The following is a 21,605-nucleotide window of genomic DNA, read 5'->3' as shown; positions in this document are numbered from 1 at the left end:
ACCTATTCAGTCCTTCATTTAAAATAAAACTAAATATAGACCTACTACAGACAGCTCATAAATTAAGGTTACGCAAGCCGATTGTAACTTAATTTCCTGTGCACGAAGTTGACCTCTACACATTCATGAGCAGCATGCGCTTGTCTGATTGCAGCAGGGTCGCTCTCCTAAGTGGGACGACAATTCTACGACACAGATATTGAAGTAGAAATCCTATCTTAGGAGGAAACTGAGAAAATGACATATGTGGTACGTACTCAGACTTTGAACTATCAGTCCAGCTACTGTATGCCTGACCTTGACCCTATGTCAGTTTGTTGAGCATGCAAAAGATATCATCCTCTTCAGTGAGGCACCAGGCAGCGTTTGTGTTTTCACTTGGAGAGCAAGTGGTTACTGCATCTAGATAAGTGTTTATTGGGATGGGACTCTGGGTAAAGACAGGATTCACAACGGAACAAATATGAATTATGCAACCTAGTGAAACCTGCATGATTCTGTCAGTATTGTCTGCAGTTACTTGTACACATTTCTTTTCTTCCATATTTACTTGTGATTTCAGATTGGCTTACATGAAATGGGACTCGCTCTGGTGTTTACATGCACAGATGCAATTAAATGGAAACAATGTAACAAGTTTTGAATATGTCATGCATGTTTCTTCCAGAGCGAATAGCTTATTTCATGTGTTTGATTAGCTTCCTGAAGATAAATATCTATCTCCTAGATCTTGTTATTGTGTTGCTCTTAATTCGTTAAGAGTATTAACTCTCTGCAGAGGATCATTTCCTTCTTTTCTTCCCTTTTGGATCACTTTGACACCACACTTATAATTGGAGTGAGTCAAAGGAACTGGCAGTCTACAGATATTCTTAAACAATACATGAGTGATTTGGTCTTTGCGATGCTTGGCGCTCATATCAACATCACCCCACTCTCAGGGATTACACCTTTTCACCAGTACACCACTCACTGTCTCACTTACACTAGTTTTTAGTTAGCAGTGTCATTTTGAGGGATATCACAGACACTCAGATTCACCCTATCACTATCAACAATCATGCACCGATATCTATCTCTCTGACAGAGAAAAGAGTCACACCACCAATAATGAGCTGGAGATTTAATACATCATTATTGGAAGAACAAGATTTCATTAATTTATTTCAAAAAGGAATGGGCAATGCATTTAAATAATAATGACCTGCCAGGAATATCACCGTGTGTTTTATGGGGAGCAGGAAAAGTAGTAATGGCAGGCATAATATTATCTTACTGTTCATATAAGAAAAAGAAGGGGGAAAATGCTGGTATTAGAACTAGAACAAAAAATGTAATCACTAGAATCTGCCTATGCTGCCTCACCACAAGAACATGTAATTAATAACCTGAGAAAACTAAAAGTAGTATTAAATGAAATAAATAACAGAAGAACAAACCTTCTGATGCACAGTTTGCTTTGGGAGAACTTTGGAGATGGTAGTAGGTAGTTGGAAAACATTACTCATGATCCACAACAAAGAAACAAATCTTTTAAAGAATTTTATGATGCTTTATACTCATCACAGATTAATCCCTCCAATGCTGATGTCGCAGAATTTCTTAACAATATAAATCTAGCAAAACTAAATGACGAACAGATTGTGGCTCTGGATTCATCTCTTTCAATCTCTGAAATCCATGAAACCTTACAGTACCTCCCAAACAATAAAGCCCCAGATCCAGGTGTTTTTTTCAGCAGAGTTTTACAAAGATTTATGGCCTATTAGTCTACTTCTTAAACCAAGCAAGAATCCTGCTTCCCCATCCAGCCCAGTATCTCTTATAAACATAGACCTTAAAATATTTTGCAAAGTCCTTGAGAGAAAATTAGAAAAACAATCACTCCATTCATAACACAACCTGATCAGACAGGTTTGATTAAAGGCAGACACTCATCGAATAATACACAGACTAATATATATAATAGGCTATTGTTCCATCAAGAAATCTGAAACCACAGTTGTCTCCCCAGATGCAGAGGAAGCATTTGACTGAGTAAACTGGAAAACATACATTTGGATTTAGTTCATTCTTCATATACAGGATTAAAACACTGTACAGCACTCCAAATGCTTGTGTTAGAACAAATGATCTTACTTCACAAAGCTTCAACCTACAGAGGGGCACCAGACACTTTCACCTCCCTCTTTGTTATTTTTATCAAACCATTAGCAGCAGTAATCTAAGAAAGTGTAGATATCAAAGAACTGAAAATACCGACCGTAAGATAAGCCTATATGCTGATGATGTATTACATTTACTCGGGAACTCACAAACCTCGCTTATAAAGACAATCACTACTCGATCAACTGGAGTAAGTCAATAGTTTTACCTTTGAATTGTAATTTTCAAAACACCACCACTTCACTACAGTCAGGTAACATTAGATATCTAGGTATTAACTTTTCCACCAAGGTCTCAGACCTGGTACAGTTAAATCATATTCCTTTATTAAAAACAGTAGAGGATGATCTCACACGTTGGAGAACTTTACCTATATCACTCATGGGAAGAGCTGAGACCATGAAAATGATGATTCTGCTGAAAATAAACTACTTATTTTCACTGATCCCTAATAAACCCTCTCTTCTTTGGTTTAGATCACTAGATTCAAACATTTGGAAGTTTTTATGGAAAATCAAACCATCACAGATAAGCCTAAAACCAAAACACAATGGTGGTGTAGAACTACCAAATTTTTATCACCACTTCCTAGCCAATAGATTGCTATATCTTTCAAAGTGTTTTAAACCAAGCGTATTCGACAGCTCTTGGCTGGGCCTAGAACAAGCATTCTGTGAAAATGTAAAACTGCCTTTCATTAGCCCCACTATTAAACATTTCTCTGACAGCCTGGTGGGAATTCTAAAAAAATAAATATGTATCACTTATCCATGTAAACTAACACCCATTTGGAACAATCTAGATATTTATCAGAAGAAGAATATAATAAGTTTTTCATTGTGGCAAGAGAAAAGGTTAAAAAAATCTAGAACATGTTGTACAAGATGGAAAGTTTATGTCATTTGAAGAATTTGTATCAAAATCTAGAATCAGCAAAGGTAAATTTCTTGAATTTCGGCAACTGAAATCCATACTGGGAAAAATAAATCCCTATTATTGCGGCTTCCCACCCTCATTACTCATTACAAGTACATTTGTGACAAAGACACATACACAGGCACTCTGCCTCTCTCACACACACAAACACAAACACTCACACTACAAGAAGACTGTTAATTTACATATGAGTGCATTTTCAAATTTTTGTGTTCCAGGTATTGTATGTTTGTTTTTTCGTGAAGGTGAAGCAGTTGGTGATACATTATGCATTCTCCCTAAATCCCCACCCCCTCTTCCTTTTACCCCCCTGCCTTTTCTGCTTTGGACATTGTCATACTATAACATATAATAAATGAAATTACCCAAATAGAAATTACTAAATAAACAGATAAATGATTCACATGAACAAGAGGAGGCTATAAAGATTTTGTATAGCTGTTCTTGGAAAAGAAAAATGTGTTTGGCACCACAGTGCATTCAGATCACAACTCTGATTGCAAAAGCTGCCAGACAGAACAGGATTTTTTTTAAACTCTCTGCAGAGGATCATTTCAGTCTAAAGGCCAGCATTTTTGGAAAGAGCAAAAATGGACCCACACATTTACAGCAAAGATGGATGGTTGAATCATTGGCATTATACAATTTTTTTCCACTGATCAATTTCCAGAAATATTTAACTGGGGCCCCTGAAACTAACTGAAATGTCAATCCATTTGAGGCCATTAATACTGACAAGGACTTCTTTTGAGAATGTTTATTCTGTTTTGGCTTTTACAACCATAGAACATAAAACATGTGAATTGGGATATTATGTTATTTTTATAGCACTGTTCATGATAAATATGACAAAGTGCTTTATAACAAAACATTATCTGAAACCATGAAGACAAAAACTAACCATAAGCAAGTTTAATAAAATGAGTTTTTAGCTGCTTTAAAAAAAAAAACAGATTACCAAGTCCACAGATTTCAGTCTCAGTAGGAGAGCGTTCCAGATTATGGGGGCCACTGTTGCACAAACTCTGTCTCCTTTAGTTCTCAGGCCTGTATACTGCACACCCAGCAGGCCCTGATCACATGACCTTAGGGACCTGCTGGGGATGAATGGATGTAAAAGTTTACTGATGTACACTGGTGTTTGCCCATGCAGAGCTCTAAAAGTCAAAACCAGAATCTTACAGCGGACTCTGAAGTTAATGGTCAGCCACCACAACAATAGTGCAATGCAACAGTGTGAAATGTGAGTAGTTAGAGGCGTCGCAGCAGACGTTCCAACACAAGCGAACACTGAATTACAATAATCCAGATGTGGTGAAATAAAGGCATGAATAATAATTTTGTATTCAGACCATGACACAGTAGAACTTAACCTGGCAACATTTCTTGAGTGACAACAAAGAGCAAACCACAGATTTCATGTGAGTATCCAAAGTGAAGGCTGAGTCAAAAGTCCCAGGTTCCTGATAGAAGATTTAGCAACAGTGACAAAGGAATATAAAGTTTCCATTACCTTAGGCACAAATCTGTCAGGGCCACAAACAAGGACTCCTGTTTTCTCAGTTGAAGAAAATTGTCCACCAACTTTTAATAGAGTCTAAGTGCCTATGCAATATCCATTTAGACACATCTTGGGAGTTAAAAGAGGTATATAAGTGAATGTCATATTAGGCGTCACATGGACATTGTCATCCTTATTATTCTAGAACTGTTCCTCGAGCTAATGTTTCTGAAACAGTAAACCAGCACTTTATCCAAATTATTTGCTCACTACTTGGTGTACTGGGAAGAAACAAAATCTTAATATGATCAATATGAACATGTACTGGCTTCAAAGAGATCTTCGCCAACCCCCAAGGCAAGAAAGTCAATGAAGAGTTCACTCTGGTCAGACCAATGTGGAGTTCAGCTGGAATAATGTGAGTTTGGCAGGAGTTATTTGTCATAATTCAAATTTAGTTTAAAGTCCCACCTTCCTGTTTTATCGTCACTATTGAATATACTTAACAAAAATGTATCTTCTTACTTGTTTCTACTTGTTGATCTACGCCCATTTGAACAGTGTGTTTGAGCTTTTGTCGAAATCTGTGGTGGAAAGCAAGCAGAAGATAAATATCCTGAAACTCAGTACGGAGGAAGACGAGGAAAAGAAGGAGTTTGACGAAGCAAAAAGAGGAGAAGAAAGGGGTACTGGTCTTGCCATGTCATTTTTTATTTATTTTTTGCTTGTCGTTTCAATGTCAAATTCATGGTGTATTAAAAACATTTTTAATAAATGGGATCACAACTTGATGGAAATAAAAGTCCCCATCAAGTTTAAAAATGTAGAAAGAAATAGATAAACTTTCAGTACATAAGAGACCCTTATGCAAACCTTGTAGACCCAGTACAGACTGAGTAATATGTCTCAAATATTCATCACTAGAATAAAAGGGGATTAGAGGAAATGAAATAAGGAAATTAATCTGAAGCACAATACTGTGTATAATTATTTCGAGAGGATATCCCCTTTATTTTATCCTCTTGCCGGCCAGCGTTATTCGGCTATTGCCCAACTGTGTGATTTGGATTTGCATCTTGACACATTGTTAATTTTGCATAGTTAACTTTTCCTGGTTCATTCGGCCACCTATCCTCTCACAATTTCCATTTCTCACCCTCCATCAGAGCCAAAGGCAGTGGAGGAAATGAAGGGTAGAAGAGTACAGCAGTTTTCTCACTCAGTAGAACAGCTCTGCCAACTCCGTAGGCGAGGACATCAAATTGTTGGCATTCCACACTGTAACTGGTCAGAACATTTTACCCTTTTCAAACAGCCTTTGTCTTGAAAAGACAAAAACACAGCATATCTTAAATTTCTAGCTCAGAAGCATTTTTGATATATTTATTGTACTTTCCCTGTGCTTATCAGTAGGATTGTAAATAAATAGCTGTTTTAGGAAAACCAATCTATCACTGTCCCTCCTTAATTATCTTAATGAAAATATTTTAAATTAATTTTATTAAAAAAAAAAAAAAACCTCTGTAATTAAAATGCAATTTAAAAAAAACTCTCTTAAATGATATTCAGGCAAATGTAGCGAGACCATCTCTGAAGACATGTGGGAGCCTCCTAAGAAGCCTCTACACCTGAAGAGCCAGATTAAGTCCCCTAGTGGGATTCTCATCTTCCTAGGAACACCCATGTAAGACCAAGGCATACTGTGACAATAGTGACTGATGATACTGATTCAGGACTAGACATCTAGGCACATCCTTAATAATGGAGACCTAACACAAGCTGCAAGAAAGACTGGGTATATTCAGTCTAATCATGTCTGACTGGCCATATAGAGGGTCAATCAGACAGTCGTGTTAGTCTGTAGCTTATTGCGCCTAACACCAATATGGATCCGCCTACATCATGTTTAATCATTATAGTAGATTTTATTTGTCTTCTAAGTATTAAAAACACATAAATTGAGGCTCTCTTTACCTGAAGGATCACACAGCATCATCAACAAATCAAGACCAGAAATAGAAGATTAGAATGCAGACTTCATACTATGAGATATCCCCGAGTGCTCGAAGAGACTTATCAAAGTGAGGGCGAGTACAAAGTATATTAGCCCTGCTCACAACCACTCCACAAATTAAGGCACAACATAGCAGAGCAACCTCAACAGGACAAGACTCTACTGTACACCTGCACTTCAAAGAGAAAGGATACTCTTTTGAGGAACCCAGCGTTCACATTTTTGACTATCTTACAGATCTTTCACATCTTGGCATCTTGGTGATAGGCCCAAGCAGACTCTCAGTCAGTTTTAGATCCTATGAAGTCTCTTAGATAAGAGGTAAAATGTCTTTTCAAGCTCTCTTAATATCAAATTTACATTCTGATTTCCTCCTATTTGTGGTCTTAATTTGCTGTTGACACTGTTTAACTGTTTAAGATCATTCAAGACAGCATATTCCTTTGATTTCCTTACAGTGAAATGGTTTTATTAATATCAGCTTATCAGAAAAAAGTAATAACATTCAGAACAGAACAGAAAATGGGCTATTTCTGTTGTGCAACAGGGGAAAAAACAGAACTTCCACATTTTAGCCTAACGTGCTGACATTTGATACTAAATTGTGTGCTTCCCAATCACTGCCTCATTTTCTTTCTTTATTCTTGTAGTATAGAGACTGCGGAGGACGTGCTGAAAATGGGTGTTTATGTGAACGATCTGAACCTGCATGATTCTAGCACAGCTGATTTTGGCCTGAACACAGCAATCAGCAGAGCTGCAGCTGGCCCTGGATCAGGTGAAGAAAATACCCAGAATGCCCATTCCTTCGAGAGAGGGAGAGAGAGCACATTATGCCAACAGAGCTGACTTTTCTTCAACAGTGAGAACCGAACAATACTGCATTTTAAAGGGAGTTTGAGGTAGCTCGCATAACCTTATAAAAAGTAAAAGGCTTGTATGGCTTAAAGCATCAGTGATTTTGTAGAATGATACACTAAGTGCACAAAATAATGCCAGCTCTCCATAAAGCAACCTGACCAAGTGAACCCAGGTGAAAAGCTTTGCTACCCTATTGATTTCACCCATTAAATCCACTTCAGTCATGCAGGAAAGATGTGGATTAAGAGGATTAGAAAATGCAAAGAGGGATTTTTGAGCTTTAAAAGAGGTGAGACTGTAACTATAGACTCTTGTGTCCCATTTCTCATCCTGTAAAAGCAACAAAAATTTACTCAGCTTTAGGAAATTCTCAAGGAGCTGGACAAAGAGAAGAAGAGATGCGATTTTGGGCTGTACCGTAAAGTCGATGCTGACCGCCTCAGAAAGGGAATCACTGCTCTGGAGACATGCCAGGTAGAAAAAAATGCTTGGTCTGAACTACATATAAAAACATTATGCTATTTAAAAAATGGTCAAGAGGGAAATTGAGGTCATAGACTTTTCTTGTTATTTGAAAGTCCTGCTGTTCTAGTTATTAAGAAATGATCACCAAAGCACCCAAGTCATGCACAGGGAAAGCACATCTTGCATCTAAAGTAACTTTTATTCATTCACAAAAGAACTCAGGTGTCAGAAGAACACTTTATGAATTAAATGCACTTTTTCCTGGCAAGTGCAACAGTGCAGGTTTGTCATCATTTGAAATACACGTCTTGTGTCCCGGGTCTTCCAAGATGCGATTGTCCTGTCCATGGACATAGTTACGTTTAGCGAGATCTGTATCCCCATTACACCCATGCAGGTGGTAGACATGTTAATGAGATCTACATTGTCTTTGACATTTTAAACACAATGTCTACAAAGTCAGTCCAAGAAAGCAACACAAACAATTGTATTTGTATATTACTCTGAACCAAATTATCTGACATATGCAGTTTTTAGGGTCTGTCTGAAGCCTATTTTCATATTTCAGAATATGACAAATATATTTTAGCACATTTACTTGATAAGAAAAACAAATAGGAAAGGGAGGGAAACACATCTCAGGTTGCAAACAGAGAAATATATTTATTTGCAGAACATATAAATATTTATTGCGAGTTGAACAGTGTGTAGGAGTCTGGTTGTTATTTCTGGAAAATAAAAGAAAAACTGATGATTGTTACATTTGGCCTTTTCCCTGTTCAGCATGCAATTCTGTGGAAACAGATCCATCCACGTATGCCTATCCCAGCTGACATGGGGCAAAGGTGGAAACACTTCATTTGATAAAGGAAAAGGAAAATATCACTTATGTGAATAAATACATGATTAAAAAAATGAAACATTTCTGAGTTATTAAATGAAATTAATATTTAATGAATTAGAAATACTTTAAAATACCTACTGACTTTATTTATACACCGAGTTTTTTTTTTTTTTTTTGTTTGTTTGTTTGTTTTATTCTGTATATTTTAGTTTTAAAATAAAGCATAAAACACATTCTGGCATTTGTTGGCCAAGAGAAAGAATTATATTTTCACTTTGAATTTCCACTTTCTGTCCAGGTGGAAACAATAATGATGCTTACATGGTGGTTGCAGGTGCGCCTAACAAGAGCACCTTCCATGCTCACCATATCTGTGATGTGGCCCTGGACATGGAGCTACATCGACCATATTAAAGATCCTTCCGCCGGGAATAACATCCAAATCAGAGTTGGTGAAACAAGTAAAACTGTCTGGAGCTTTGGTGGCTTCAAAGTCATAAGGCACCTAGATTATTTGGATGTTTGTGGTTTAAATATTGCTGTTCATATGTTGGTGATGGTATACAATTAACTATACTTCTTGAAAGGATTCAGCGGATTGATCCTTGCACTTCAAACAGTCTTGGTTTTGGCATTTTATCTACTCAGCTATTCAGCAATGTTCAAGCAACCGTTCAAAAACAGAAATTTTGAGAGACAGAAGTTTAACAGATGCATCTTTTTTCAAATACACAGATCACAAAGGGTCTCTATTTTGATTTTGTCCCTGACATCATTAGAGCAAACGGGGGAAATCTAAATGCTTCTATTTAAAGGAACATTAAACAATGCATGACTAATGTACTATACTACGCAACAGAACAGCTGTTTTATGTGTTTTCCTACCATCTGTAACAAAATGAAAAGTCGTAATGTTGCACTGGGGTGTGACATATACACAAAGCTAAGTTAAAATATCACTGTACTAAACTGTACATCTACTCTGTAAACAGCTTATTCTGATCAGCTTCTCGTGAAGCCTATCCTAGCATGTACTGAGATAGATTATTGTAGATCATTATTGGCTCAATTTTAATATTCTAGATTTTAAACATCTGAAGGAAGCACTGCTATACAGAAAACTTTGTTTTTCAACTGGCAGAAAATTTGCAGGTTGGAGACACTTATGAATTGTGATTAAACATGTATCATTATGTTTACAATAGCAAACATTTAAAATTACTGCACCTTCAAAGAAAGAATGGTGAGTTTTTTATTAATGTGAATTAATTCTGAATTAATTGCTTAAACTATGGGTGGACGCTAGAGAAATAAATGTAAACCTCTTCTCATATGTCAACAATAACTACACTAAAGGTATTCATTCGAGTATGGGGGTGGCTGGCGTTGTGGGTCTGAAGATGCCTTGCTACTGTCTGCGTGGTGACACTGTTAACGCAGCCTCAAGGATGAAGAGCAGTGGAGTGGTGACAACAATAACTTTGTTAATAACCAACTGTCCTGCAAAATGTTCCAAATAAGCAACAGCAAAAATATAAAAAAAAAAACGGTAATAATATTCATGACTTCATGCAGTCAAATTTCATATAGTTTAGAATAGAAAACCATTTTCCGTGTAATGATGCCACTATGCGTGTTACTCTTTGGTTGATGCAACATGCTATTCACTTCATTTCCTTTCAATTACTTACAATAATAGAAGTTGATGTCATGTTGTGTATGAAATCTGCTCTTGATGAAAAGAAAAGGAAAAAAAGGAAGCTGCTTGTGCAGACATAATTTCCTCGCTATACATTCCCACAAGGCAAGTAAAAGAACTGTCATTTACGAGTTCAGTAAACTGCAAAAAAAAGATATTTCAGAACAAATAGGCCTTATATCTCAATAGCCAGCTTTAGCTTAGTTTTGTGTTTGTGTGACTGAGCAGGGCATGCAGATCCACATACATTAGACCACCAAAGACCACTTGGAGCATGAGCCCTATATAACTGAGGCCAAGGGCAAAATTGTTGTAAAAGCGAGTAGAAGCCAAGCATACATATCTTTTTGCTGTCGGTCATGCTTCGGACAAAAAAAGCATTCTTATCCTCCCAGAAAGCATCGAGATGAACATTTTGATTACAACTTTACACACTTTCTGTTGTTGTTGTAACTGCAGTTGTAAGCAATTTAATTTACGATGAGATGCAAAATTCAGGGGAACATTGCTGTTATGTATTCCTAAAAAATGCCCCCTATCTTAAGCCACTCTCTGAGATATTGCATGAAATATTCATTCCAAAATGTACACAAGAATTTCTTTTTTTAATCAAATAATATATCTTCCACATTTTTCCAGGGTAAACATGAAAAACTACTGGCTTAAAGGAAAGAAAGATCTATCATTCAAGCCCCCAGCAGAGCTGCACTACAGCAGTGAACAGAAAGACTCTGATGAGCTCTAATGGGTGAGTAGAGAAAAGCAGAGCAGTCAGCACCAAAGAATCACTTATCTTCTTCACACAGTGTGGACTCAGGATGCCCCCTGTTGATTTAGTCAGAGTTGTGCTCATTGCCCCCTGCAGTATGAGACAGAAAGCAAACTGGAAGGCACTTAAGGTGTGTTTGTCTATTGGAAGGAGCAATACTGCCTACCAAGAACACAACTTAGCCTCACATTGGGCCTGAAACAATGAAAAAAGAAGGGGAAAGATTCATTAACTTTAGCAACATAACTGCACTTTTTACTCAGTGATGTTTCCCTTATTTCCCGAGGTTTATCTTAAAAATAAGCAACAGTTTGTTGAAAGAGTGGATTAGAAATGCACACATTTTATTTTTGAGGGAAAATATTCCATTTAATGGAATAGTATTACTTGAAGGAAAGATGTTGTAAGAAAATAAGACTTTTTTTTCCCAAACTATTGCCCGTGTGATCAGATGTACCAAAGCCTGCTTTAAGCCGTAGAATTTCTGAACATTTTCTATGTTGTATCTGTGAATTCAACTAATGTATAACTGCACTAGCACCAATCCTAAGCACATGTCCTGTAGTCTGCACATTAATGGCAATGAGGCATATTCAGAAGGTAAACCAAGCCCAAGTGACCTTCCCTGCAACACCTTGCCTACACGAAAACCTGCTAATGAGCCCCCCACCACTTCAGCAAAACTTCAAGCGAAGGAGGAAGCCAAAAAGGCGAAGAACAAGTGACGAAAGCTCAATAATGTCAGAATCCTCTTCCCTTGCTGATAGGCTGGAGAACCCTGGTCCTTTACTCAATAATAAGAGAAACAGCTTCAAACAGGACTACGCCAAACTGCCCGCCAACCCACTTCTGTTCAGTTTTGCCTGCTGCATCCTATAAGCAGTGTTGTAGTGCGATTAAAACAAATAAAAAAAATTATATCTTTTCACGTCAATTAGGGACAAGATAAAAATTCTTACTAATGAACAGAACTGTAATGACATTGTCTTGTTTTATAGGTTTGTTACTATTCTAAATAATGAGACTGTGCAGGTTTTACAACATGCCTGCCTTATGGGTTGGTTTTTTGTTTTGTTTTTTTTCTCAAAAAAGAGGAAGTCCAATTTCCTCTACATGCGAGAACAGCAGGCATATACAGAAGCAGAGAACCTAAAACTTGTACTACAGGTAGTGACCAGCATGGGAATTGTTCGTGTGCTATTTGCTGCAGTTTATATCAGTAAAACATTTATGAAGTCACTGCTAATAGTACAGTGATATTACTTTCCACTTTTCTTAAAAGAGGTGCGAGATTATACAGAAATGGAAGTTTGATTAATCAAGAATAGAGACAATCAGAAGTCAACTTGTTTATTCTGTTTTGTCCAAGTATATGAAAAATCTATGATAGACTTTCTCCTTCCTGTTTGTGATTACAATTTTCTTTTGCTGACTGTGTTTATTTTTTAAACAACTGCATTTACAACCTCAAATAATTCTGTTTTGGAAACGACAGTGACACGGCAGTGCAGTGACACCTAAGTGATGATTTGATAAAATACTGACCTACAGAAATACACATCTAATGTGTTCTTGACTTGGAATGTTTGTGAACTCTCAATCCTGATTTCTAAGTATGATAATGAGGTGACCTCAATTTACACAGGCATAAATTCCTAAAAATTAGGCAATTTCTTATATCACTTGATAACATTCATATAAAAAAAAGAAGAATTTCATTGAAATAAGCAAATATTCATTTATGACTGTTTCATTATAACTATAATGGTCAATCTCTATTAGACAAAGTCTACACTGTGGACAACTAAAAGTTTATCTGAATTACAAAATACAGCTTAAGTGGTGATAATAAGCTGCTGTTGTAGTTTCCCAAAACTTAGGAGATTCTTGAAATTGTAAGGACATTAAAAAGGTGTGTCTAAAAAAGCACAAGATTGCAAAAGGATGATGATAAACAAATACTGTTCAGGTGTTATCTGTAAACAGATGGCATTAATTTTAACAACCACTAGGAGGTGATGCACTAGACACACAGCAACAAATAAATGAATTAGAGACCATGACCTAGTTATTTTTTGGATCATTGAGGTTCTTCACAGCTAAAAAAAAAAAAGCTGAGCTGTAAGGGTTTAAAAACTGATTCTCTGTTACCTTCAGAAAGACCATATCACGCCTCTAGCCTCACCTGAAACAGCATTTGTTCACCGTATAACACAAAGCCAGCATGAGTGCAGAAAGCACCTAAGCTCACCAAATCCTCCATCCAATTCAGACTCCAAATCTTCAGGTCCAATTTTCTGACCTCAGTGGTTATTCTTGTCTTAGTCATCTGGTGATAACACACTGCCATTATGTGAGTGCCTGTATGTGTGTGTGTGTGCAAAGTTGGAGGCTTTGAAGGTTCCTGTGATCTTTTAATGAAACATAACAGACATAATTTAAGATGCTCACATTATCTCATGACCAAAAGAGGAGCATGCGTCAGATGTGTACAGTATGAAGGTGAGAGAGTTAAGAACTCAATTTCACCGCGTGCGCCTTCCTTCACAAAAACACACTTGCTCATATGCACAAACATAGGCAAGGGTGTAAACTCTCACTCACAGATATACAGCTGAGTACTCCCTGCTGATGTTTCCTTGTGAGATGTCATTACATGATAAAGAGGAAGCCATCAGGAAACCGCTTAAGCACTACTTCCTGTCTGTTGCCAAGGCGACAGACCTCATTCTGCAATTGCAGAAAAGTTTACCACGACTTTACTCATGTTAATTTCTTGCAGAAGGGCAAGGTAGGTGGCAAAACAAAGAGGCAGGTGTGCTCGATCGGATACTGGTGGGCTGTATCCTGTCCAGGCACTCCTCTTAGTCCAGCTGGGTCTCAGTGCGACTTGTAACCTCAACATCTGACAACAATTACCATTTGCAAATGCTTAGTGGACATGTCTTTTTGAATGGCACAGGCCTCGGCCAAAAGTCTTTCAGCACAGCTGGTTGTCATTCAGAAAAAAAAAAAAATAGATAAACACACAGCTCAAGAGGCAGGGGACACTTCCTGATTCTAAATGAATCGTTGAATTCACAACCTCAGTTTCGCAGACATTTGCTGTAACTGCTGAGACTTATTGAGACCTTTATGTGTATTTGCATGCCTCCGATTCAGATAAGACTTTATGAGTTTTATGGCCACTGATTGAACAATAGTTCATTCAGGGGAGCAACACTTTTGGACTTTAGTTTTTATTTTAATCTGATAACAACAGAAACATTTCAGCGACAATGCGCTAAGTTAGCTTGTAATTAAAATGTTAGTGTAAAGATTTAAAAAAATTTAAAAATGGACAACTTACTACAACATTATTAAACAACTAAAGAAAAGAACTAATATAAAGCTTTAACTTTGTTAATTATCACATTGGTGCTGTGTTTCTACACAATCTTTAAACATTTAAAAAAAAGGTGTAGAACAGTTAGTGATCTCTGACTGTTTGTGTACGTCAGACACACTCCTGGCTACTCATTGTTTTGATTCTACCTTCAAAAAGAGACATGCGGGGAGGGACATGGCGCGCAGCAGAACTGACAGGAGCCACATTCCAGCGAAGGTGAACAGCAGTAAAAAAAGAGTTAAGCCTCTCCCCTTTCAATGGGCTGCATCACTGGATTATTCGTAAATTCTTTCTGGGTTTTTCACTAGTCAGAACAAGCAGAGGCACAGCGTCAGCAATACAGAGAAGAGCAGGGAAAGAGACAAGCCGATTCAGAGTGCCAAATTGTGAAGAGCGAGGCTAAGAGAGAAATACAGTGGTTTGGAAGAGTTTGAATTTGAATTTCAGAGGGAAACACATGATAGCGTATAGAGAGAGAAAAAGCAAGAGAGAGAGAGGAAGAGAGAGCGAGGGAGAGAGAGACATACACACACACTAAGGGGTGTGTCACAGCAATTTAGTTCCTCAAGGAAGTACAACTCAACATTATCTTAAGAAAAGGGTGGCAAGCACTGACAGAAGCGCTGCAGGAGGGCTCTTTTTAGGTTTTGGTTCTGTTCGTAGTTAAGATGAAGGGATCCCGTTAAATTGACCAGCCTGTGCTGTCAACTTGATACACAGAGCAGAGGCAGACATCTGACACAGACAAGGAGGGAGGGGGACTCAGCACGCACACACAGGTAAGAAACTTCTGCTGTGTTCATATGCCAGTAAAAAAAACAACCTCTGGGACTAGATATCTGTGGTCTCTCCATTTCTTTAATCTCCTAAAAATTAAGAGTATTAATTAAGGGTTTTCAACAGAGGTTAGCTAAGAAGAGGGATGACTGGAAACTGTGTGACTTTGCTTCACTTCCCCATCTTGAACACGAGTTGGAAGATATGCATGTATGCTCACAGTCATGCTGGGACAAGTACAGTGACAGGCACAGATGTAGAGCTCTCATTTTTTTGTTTGCACAGGCTGAGAGTTGCTCAACTCAAATCTCAAGGCAGTGAACTTTTGTTCTTCTTTGGCCTACTTTAATTTGAAGCATGTTAAGTCCAAGCCAAAGACAGTGAAAGCTTGCAACATAGCTCTCATGGCCGCACACATTCAAGGGACAAATACAACGCTGAGGGCCTTTGGTAATGACTCCTCGCCAGTGCGCCAACGGCTCTGTTTCGCTTCCCTTTTGAGGCAGGACAGATGTGTGGCAGGCTTGAACAACTCTGCTAAGTTGTGCAATGTTGAAAGAGAAACTGCAATATCTGCTTTAAGAGGATTTCAAAACGCTTCCTCGTTTAACCTAAACCTATAAAGCAGTCATCTTTACTGAAACAAAAGTATTACTTGGTTAATAACAATAACATAAAGCAAAATTAATTCTTAGAAACCTGTATAAAACACTTTATATACTTATATATTTATATCATTGAAAAACAGGATCACAAACTACAACAATTACCCACAGTTCAAAACATACAACGGAAGTGACATTTCATTCAGCAAGATACTGATCTATTACAAAAACCTGCTGAGTAAGGACACAGAAACTTCTCCTATTTTTTATGCTGTTATTGTCTCAGGTTGTCCAGAATATCATCAGATACTAATGCAACTACCGCCAATCAATGATGACCTTTCTAAAAATGGCATGACAGACTCGTGTCTCTGAGCTGTTCCCAGAATATTCTCAGTGTTCAGTATGAAAAAAGGCAACTAAAGGGAACATACATTCCTTTAGGTCCCAGAAGCTACAATCCAGTATAGAAATCTCAGGGCTGGTATGAGAAACAGTGAGGATTTCATAGATAATGCTCAGCTGCACTCTAGGAACATTACAAAGAATATTTAGATTGGCTCAGTCAAAGGGGGCGTGCGAGCAGATCTATTTTCATAACACAAAAACAGTAGAATAAACAAAGATGCAAGCACGTAAGTACACACGAAACATCAAACAAATCTTTTATTGCTAAAAAGTTGCAGACAAAAACTGCAGGAAAATGACTTTTGCTTGGCCATACACTCTGTCATCCTTGCAACTAAAAACATGTAGAAACACGAACAAACACAAAAACACTCAGGCTTAATGCTTGAGTCATCTGAGGAATGCTAAATATTTACCTCTCCTGCCTGCCTGGATGACTCCACCAATAAGGACAACTCTCTCTGACTGTCCATTAACCTACCATTTAAAGATTCTGCACTGCCTGGATGTTACAGCAGCTCTGAAACTGATTAAGGCCATCTCTGCTCTGATAGTTCTACTTCTGCATTTTTGTGCTTTTCCTTCCAGCATTAGATCTCACACAGCGTGCAGTTTCAGGCATTTGGGAGGGAAACAAACACTTGAACATATAATGGAGTCACTCCCTGTGGATGTCAACAACAAACTGATAAATGCTCAAAGGCCCTCTTCTATCCATTTGTACCAGAAAATTGCTGCTCAACATTGAGCGCATCCTCGACATGATCGACTGAATGATGTCCATTACAAAACACTGGTTTTATGGCAATATGCTGCTGTAGCATCGAAATGTTCCAGTGTTACCCAAACAGCCTCAACCCCCTGACAGCGCTGCATAAAATAAACAATGCTGATGCACAAAAGGCCAAGCAGCGACCTGTCTCGTGCTGTGGGAGTTTCACTGTGTGGAATACTGGCTGATGACTGCGCACAGTGCACATCCTTCCGATCCCAGTAGTCTTTTTAGCAAATAAATGAGACTGAAGTATGAAACTGAAATAGCTGTCACACTGCTCTACTTTCATTATCACTGTTAAGGGAAATTAATCTTATGAATGTTTTTGAATTCCCCACAGGGACCCCAAAGCTTTTGTAACAAAGGGAGCTATTAGAAATGTGACACTTGTTTGAAATTAATGGTTGTGCATGTAAAATGAACCCTACTAGAGATATGCTATAAAAGTGACTGTTTGCTTATAATGAATTTTGGAGCTGGGAGTGGGATGCATAACAGTGGTGGGGAGAATCACAGCGAGTGCTACTTATTTGCATGATATGATCATTAATGTGACTCGATCACTTTTTCATTCATGAGTGAATGGTGGAGTCATTTGCTCACACTGCTGACTGTGCATCGCTGGCACTGGGCGACTTGAACATCATATTTTAAATGATGTTGCTAATAACAATAAACAGGGAGGAAAGAAATGCATCACAGGAGTTACAGTTGTTGATAGCTGACAGCTTACAGAAAATATGCGCTTAATAAATAGTGTTTACATCCTGTTTCGACGTTCCACTCAAAGGTAGACCCAGTTAGAAAAATTGAGGTAGTGTGTGGATTCAGGGTGCTCACTTCCTGTTCTTGTTCTAGCACTGATGCAATGTGAAAAAAGCAGGCGCGGACATGCTTGAGCTATGCAGCCTCCCTGCACCCCTCATATACTTGTCCATACAGGCCACAAGTCAGGTTTAGTGCAGAAAATGACTCAGAAAGAGGTTCAGAAACAGTCTTATTAACTGGAGACCTGTTTAGACTTTGAGATTCTGCACATGTGACAATACTAAGTGACACAGGAAGTAGGAGAGAATGCACAGCTGCCTCGGTGGCACTGATGTTTGCTAAAGATACTGCATATCTGTTGATTCTGTGTTACTCATAAAACATGGATTAATATGAAGCAGAAGCTAAGCATTTAGGCTCATGCTTAAGCTGCCGTGTTTCTGGAACTGGAGATATAAGGCTAGAGCTTATCTATTTAGCATTAATATTCTACAAACACACTTGTTTGCTTCATCTATTGTAAGAGTCTTATTGCTGTGATACTTTCAATCTTTGTTCTTTTGGTGATGTGGGAATTAAATCTTATTTTGCTTGCCCACTCTTTGTAACACTCTAACAAGAACATCAGAGAAATCAAATTCAAATGTAGTTTGCCTCTGTGAGTGATCCACTTCATATCTGCTTGCTTCCATGTTAGAGATTAGAGGGAAATTAGATGGAATTAAAAAAGAATTAATTCAAACTGTGTTGACAATCAAAGATAAAACTGTGGATTTTGTAGTTCTGTCATAGTGTGCTGTATGCATGCTGATGACTTCCCGAGGGGGGGGGTTCTGTGATGGATGTTAGGTGTGGTTAGAATCCCAGGAGTGAAAATTAAGTGCCTCTGTGGAGGCTCCTCCATGGTAGTTTTCCCTTTTGGCAATGTAAGTACATGTCAGATATCAAAACAAACACTGTAACTAACATAACATGAAGGCATTGCTTCAGAATTTAACACACTACATGTTCAGTGTTTGTGTCGATGTACGTTTCTAATTTTAAGATGACAAATAAAAGGCTTGAACTGTTACTAATATTGACACTAAGATGGAGTTTTATGATGTGTAAGAAGGGTCAGTGGATGATAATCTGAAAGTTAAAAAGTAATGAGGGAAGACTCGCCACTTTGCTGTAAAAACATGTTTCTCCTCCCTTTCCAACAGTTAAACCTTGTAGTCAGCAATCATTCTCCAACTACTCAACTGGAACTGCTGTTTTTTTGAAGATTTTGTGGCAGAAAAATCGAGGGCAGAAAGAAAAACTGTTTTCTTTTAAGAGTGTACTTGTGTGTCTTCTCCTTTCAGGTTTAAACAGGACCTCTTTAGCACTTCCATGCTAATTCATTCAGCCAAAAAAAAGTTGTGCAATCTAGTCTTTACTTGCCTACCAACAGGATTTGCTGTCGATTTACTGTGATGGGTATGGGTAGTGACAGGAAATCTGCCTGAAGAGACAAATTCAAACTTTCAAACTGAAAATGGTTACCAATCAGTTTAATCACAGGAAGCTGAAACTGTAAATGTTGAACATTCTGCCTCTATAGCTGAGAGAACTACACACTGTGTAATGATATCCTGTTGGGCTATTTATGAGCATAAAGTATGAATATTTTATTTCTTTTCACTGCTTTCTTTCTGCAGGTATAATTATGAAATTTTTTTGTCTATACACAAATTTAATTGCGCTCAAACTGAGCTGTAAAATGTTTATGTGGATATTAAAACAGTTGAATAGTTGTATAATAACTTTATCAGGACAGACATTAAAATGAAAAATTAAATTAATTTTCATAATTCCTTTTGTTCATAATTCAGGCAACAATGGATGCGTTCAATGCCAAGGACATGGCCATGAAGGCACAGAAGAAAATCCTCAGCAGCATGGCCACAAAAAGCTCTGTACAAATGTTCATTGATGACACCACCAGTGAGATCCTAGATGAACTGTACCGGGTCTCCAGAGACTACTTGGGAAATAAATCAGAGGCTCAGAAAGTCATCAAAGACCTCATCAAGATTGCAGTCAAGATTGGCGTCCTTTTCAGGAACAACCGCTTCAGCACAGAAGAGCTGGCAGTGGCCCAAGACTTTAAGAAGAAGCTCCACCAGGGAGCAATGACAGCTATCAGTTTCTATGAGGTACACTTCCCAACTTTAATTTTTTAATCCATGATGTATGAGTAAGCATACATCACCTGAAAGAAATTTGTGCCAATGCACTTGTTTTCTAGCTCCAATTGCAAAAGAATGCCAATTACTCTCAAATGGGGAAAATGTTTTGTGTGCAGCATGAACTTCAAGGCTGGAAAATCAGGCAACTTCAAGAGGTTTCTGACCTTAGTTTTTCCACAATAAATGCAATTTGCAGTTGTGTTAATATTTCCAATTAAAACAGATAAATAAATATATTAATCACATGGCATCAAAACGTCCAGGTTAATTCACTGTTGAATAGGATTCTCTTATGCATCAACGCGTGGCTCAGACGTTGCTTTAAAGGGTCGCTTGTTTTATTTCAGTTCCACATAATCAAGTGCTTGTTTCTCTGCTTTGGTAATGTGAGAGAACAATACGTTGATATTGAAACTTCTGTATTGGGATTAAAACTGAATATGCAGGAAGATTAATGATGCAAAATAACAAAAATATGCAATCTCTAAGAAGTCTTTAAACCTGGTAGAATATTCATACATCATATCCTGCTACTTCACGTTATGATATTATACAATTTGACTTGTATGAAATACGTAACATGAATGCATGTCTTGTCTGATGCAGGTGGACTTTACCTTTGAAAAAACAGTGATGGCAGACATCCTGACCAGCTGCAGGGATCTGCTGCTGAAACTGGTCAACACCCACCTCACCACTAAATCTCATGGTCGCATCAACCATGTCTTCAACCATTACTCCGACCCACAGCTCCTGACCCAACTGTACAACCCTGATGGGCCCTTCAGACCCAACCTCACCAAGATCTGTAAAGGACTGAATAAACTAGTGGAGGATGGGACAATATGACATCAGAACTAAATTTCAAACAGACACTGGGAGATCAACAGACAGACTCAACTAGGACTCCGAACTGCTTGTTTTTCTGTTACTGAGGACTGGCAACATAAAACAAGTCATTTGAGAACCAACCTGCTTTCCCATATTTCTCAAAGAACATGAGGGATACAAAAAGAGCTTTGTGGAGTCATTCAAGTTTTTGATATTTTGGGGCCATAAATATATATTATGTAAGTGATGCTAATCTTCTATTCAGACAGTGTCCAGAGAAAACAAACTTGAAATTAAACAGATATATTCTGCATTGATTATTTTACTAGGACACAAAGTATCATCTAATATTTGTGACTTTGAACTGTATTATTCAGAACTACTGATATTATGCATTATAATCACTGATATGAATCAGCTGGACCGATGCATAAGCAAGTTAGGCCTGGGAACAATACCACTATAGTACAGCACTGCCATCTGGTGGTTAAGATGATGCTTCTGCAGCACAAACAAACTGTATTTACTGAGGTGTCCAGACAACAATCAAGCCAAAAATAAAGATAATGACCCCAGAGTGCACAA

The 21,605-nt window shown here is 37.9% G+C and overlaps 1 protein-coding gene across 1 annotated transcript; it reads left to right on the top strand.

Moving 5' to 3' along the window:
- Nucleotides 1–14,930: 14,930 nt before the first annotated feature.
- Nucleotides 14,931–21,602, top strand: tnfaip8l2b (tumor necrosis factor, alpha-induced protein 8-like 2b). Its single transcript, XM_040030638.1, has 3 exons — nt 14,931–15,422; nt 19,833–20,156; nt 20,796–21,602. The coding sequence occupies exons 2-3, from the start codon at nt 19,839–19,841 to the stop codon at nt 21,036–21,038; spliced, it is 561 nt and encodes a 186-aa protein (XP_039886572.1). The 5' UTR covers nt 14,931–15,422; nt 19,833–19,838; the 3' UTR covers nt 21,039–21,602.
- The last annotated feature ends 3 nt before the right edge of the window (nt 21,603–21,605 follow it).

Source organism: Simochromis diagramma, unplaced genomic scaffold (assembly GCF_900408965.1).
Source record: "Simochromis diagramma unplaced genomic scaffold, fSimDia1.1 OVJJ01000361.1, whole genome shotgun sequence".
Lineage (NCBI taxonomy): Eukaryota > Metazoa > Chordata > Actinopteri > Cichliformes > Cichlidae > Simochromis > Simochromis diagramma.
The sequence above is the reverse complement of the archived record's forward strand: the minus strand, read 5'-3'. Positions and strand labels throughout refer to the sequence as shown.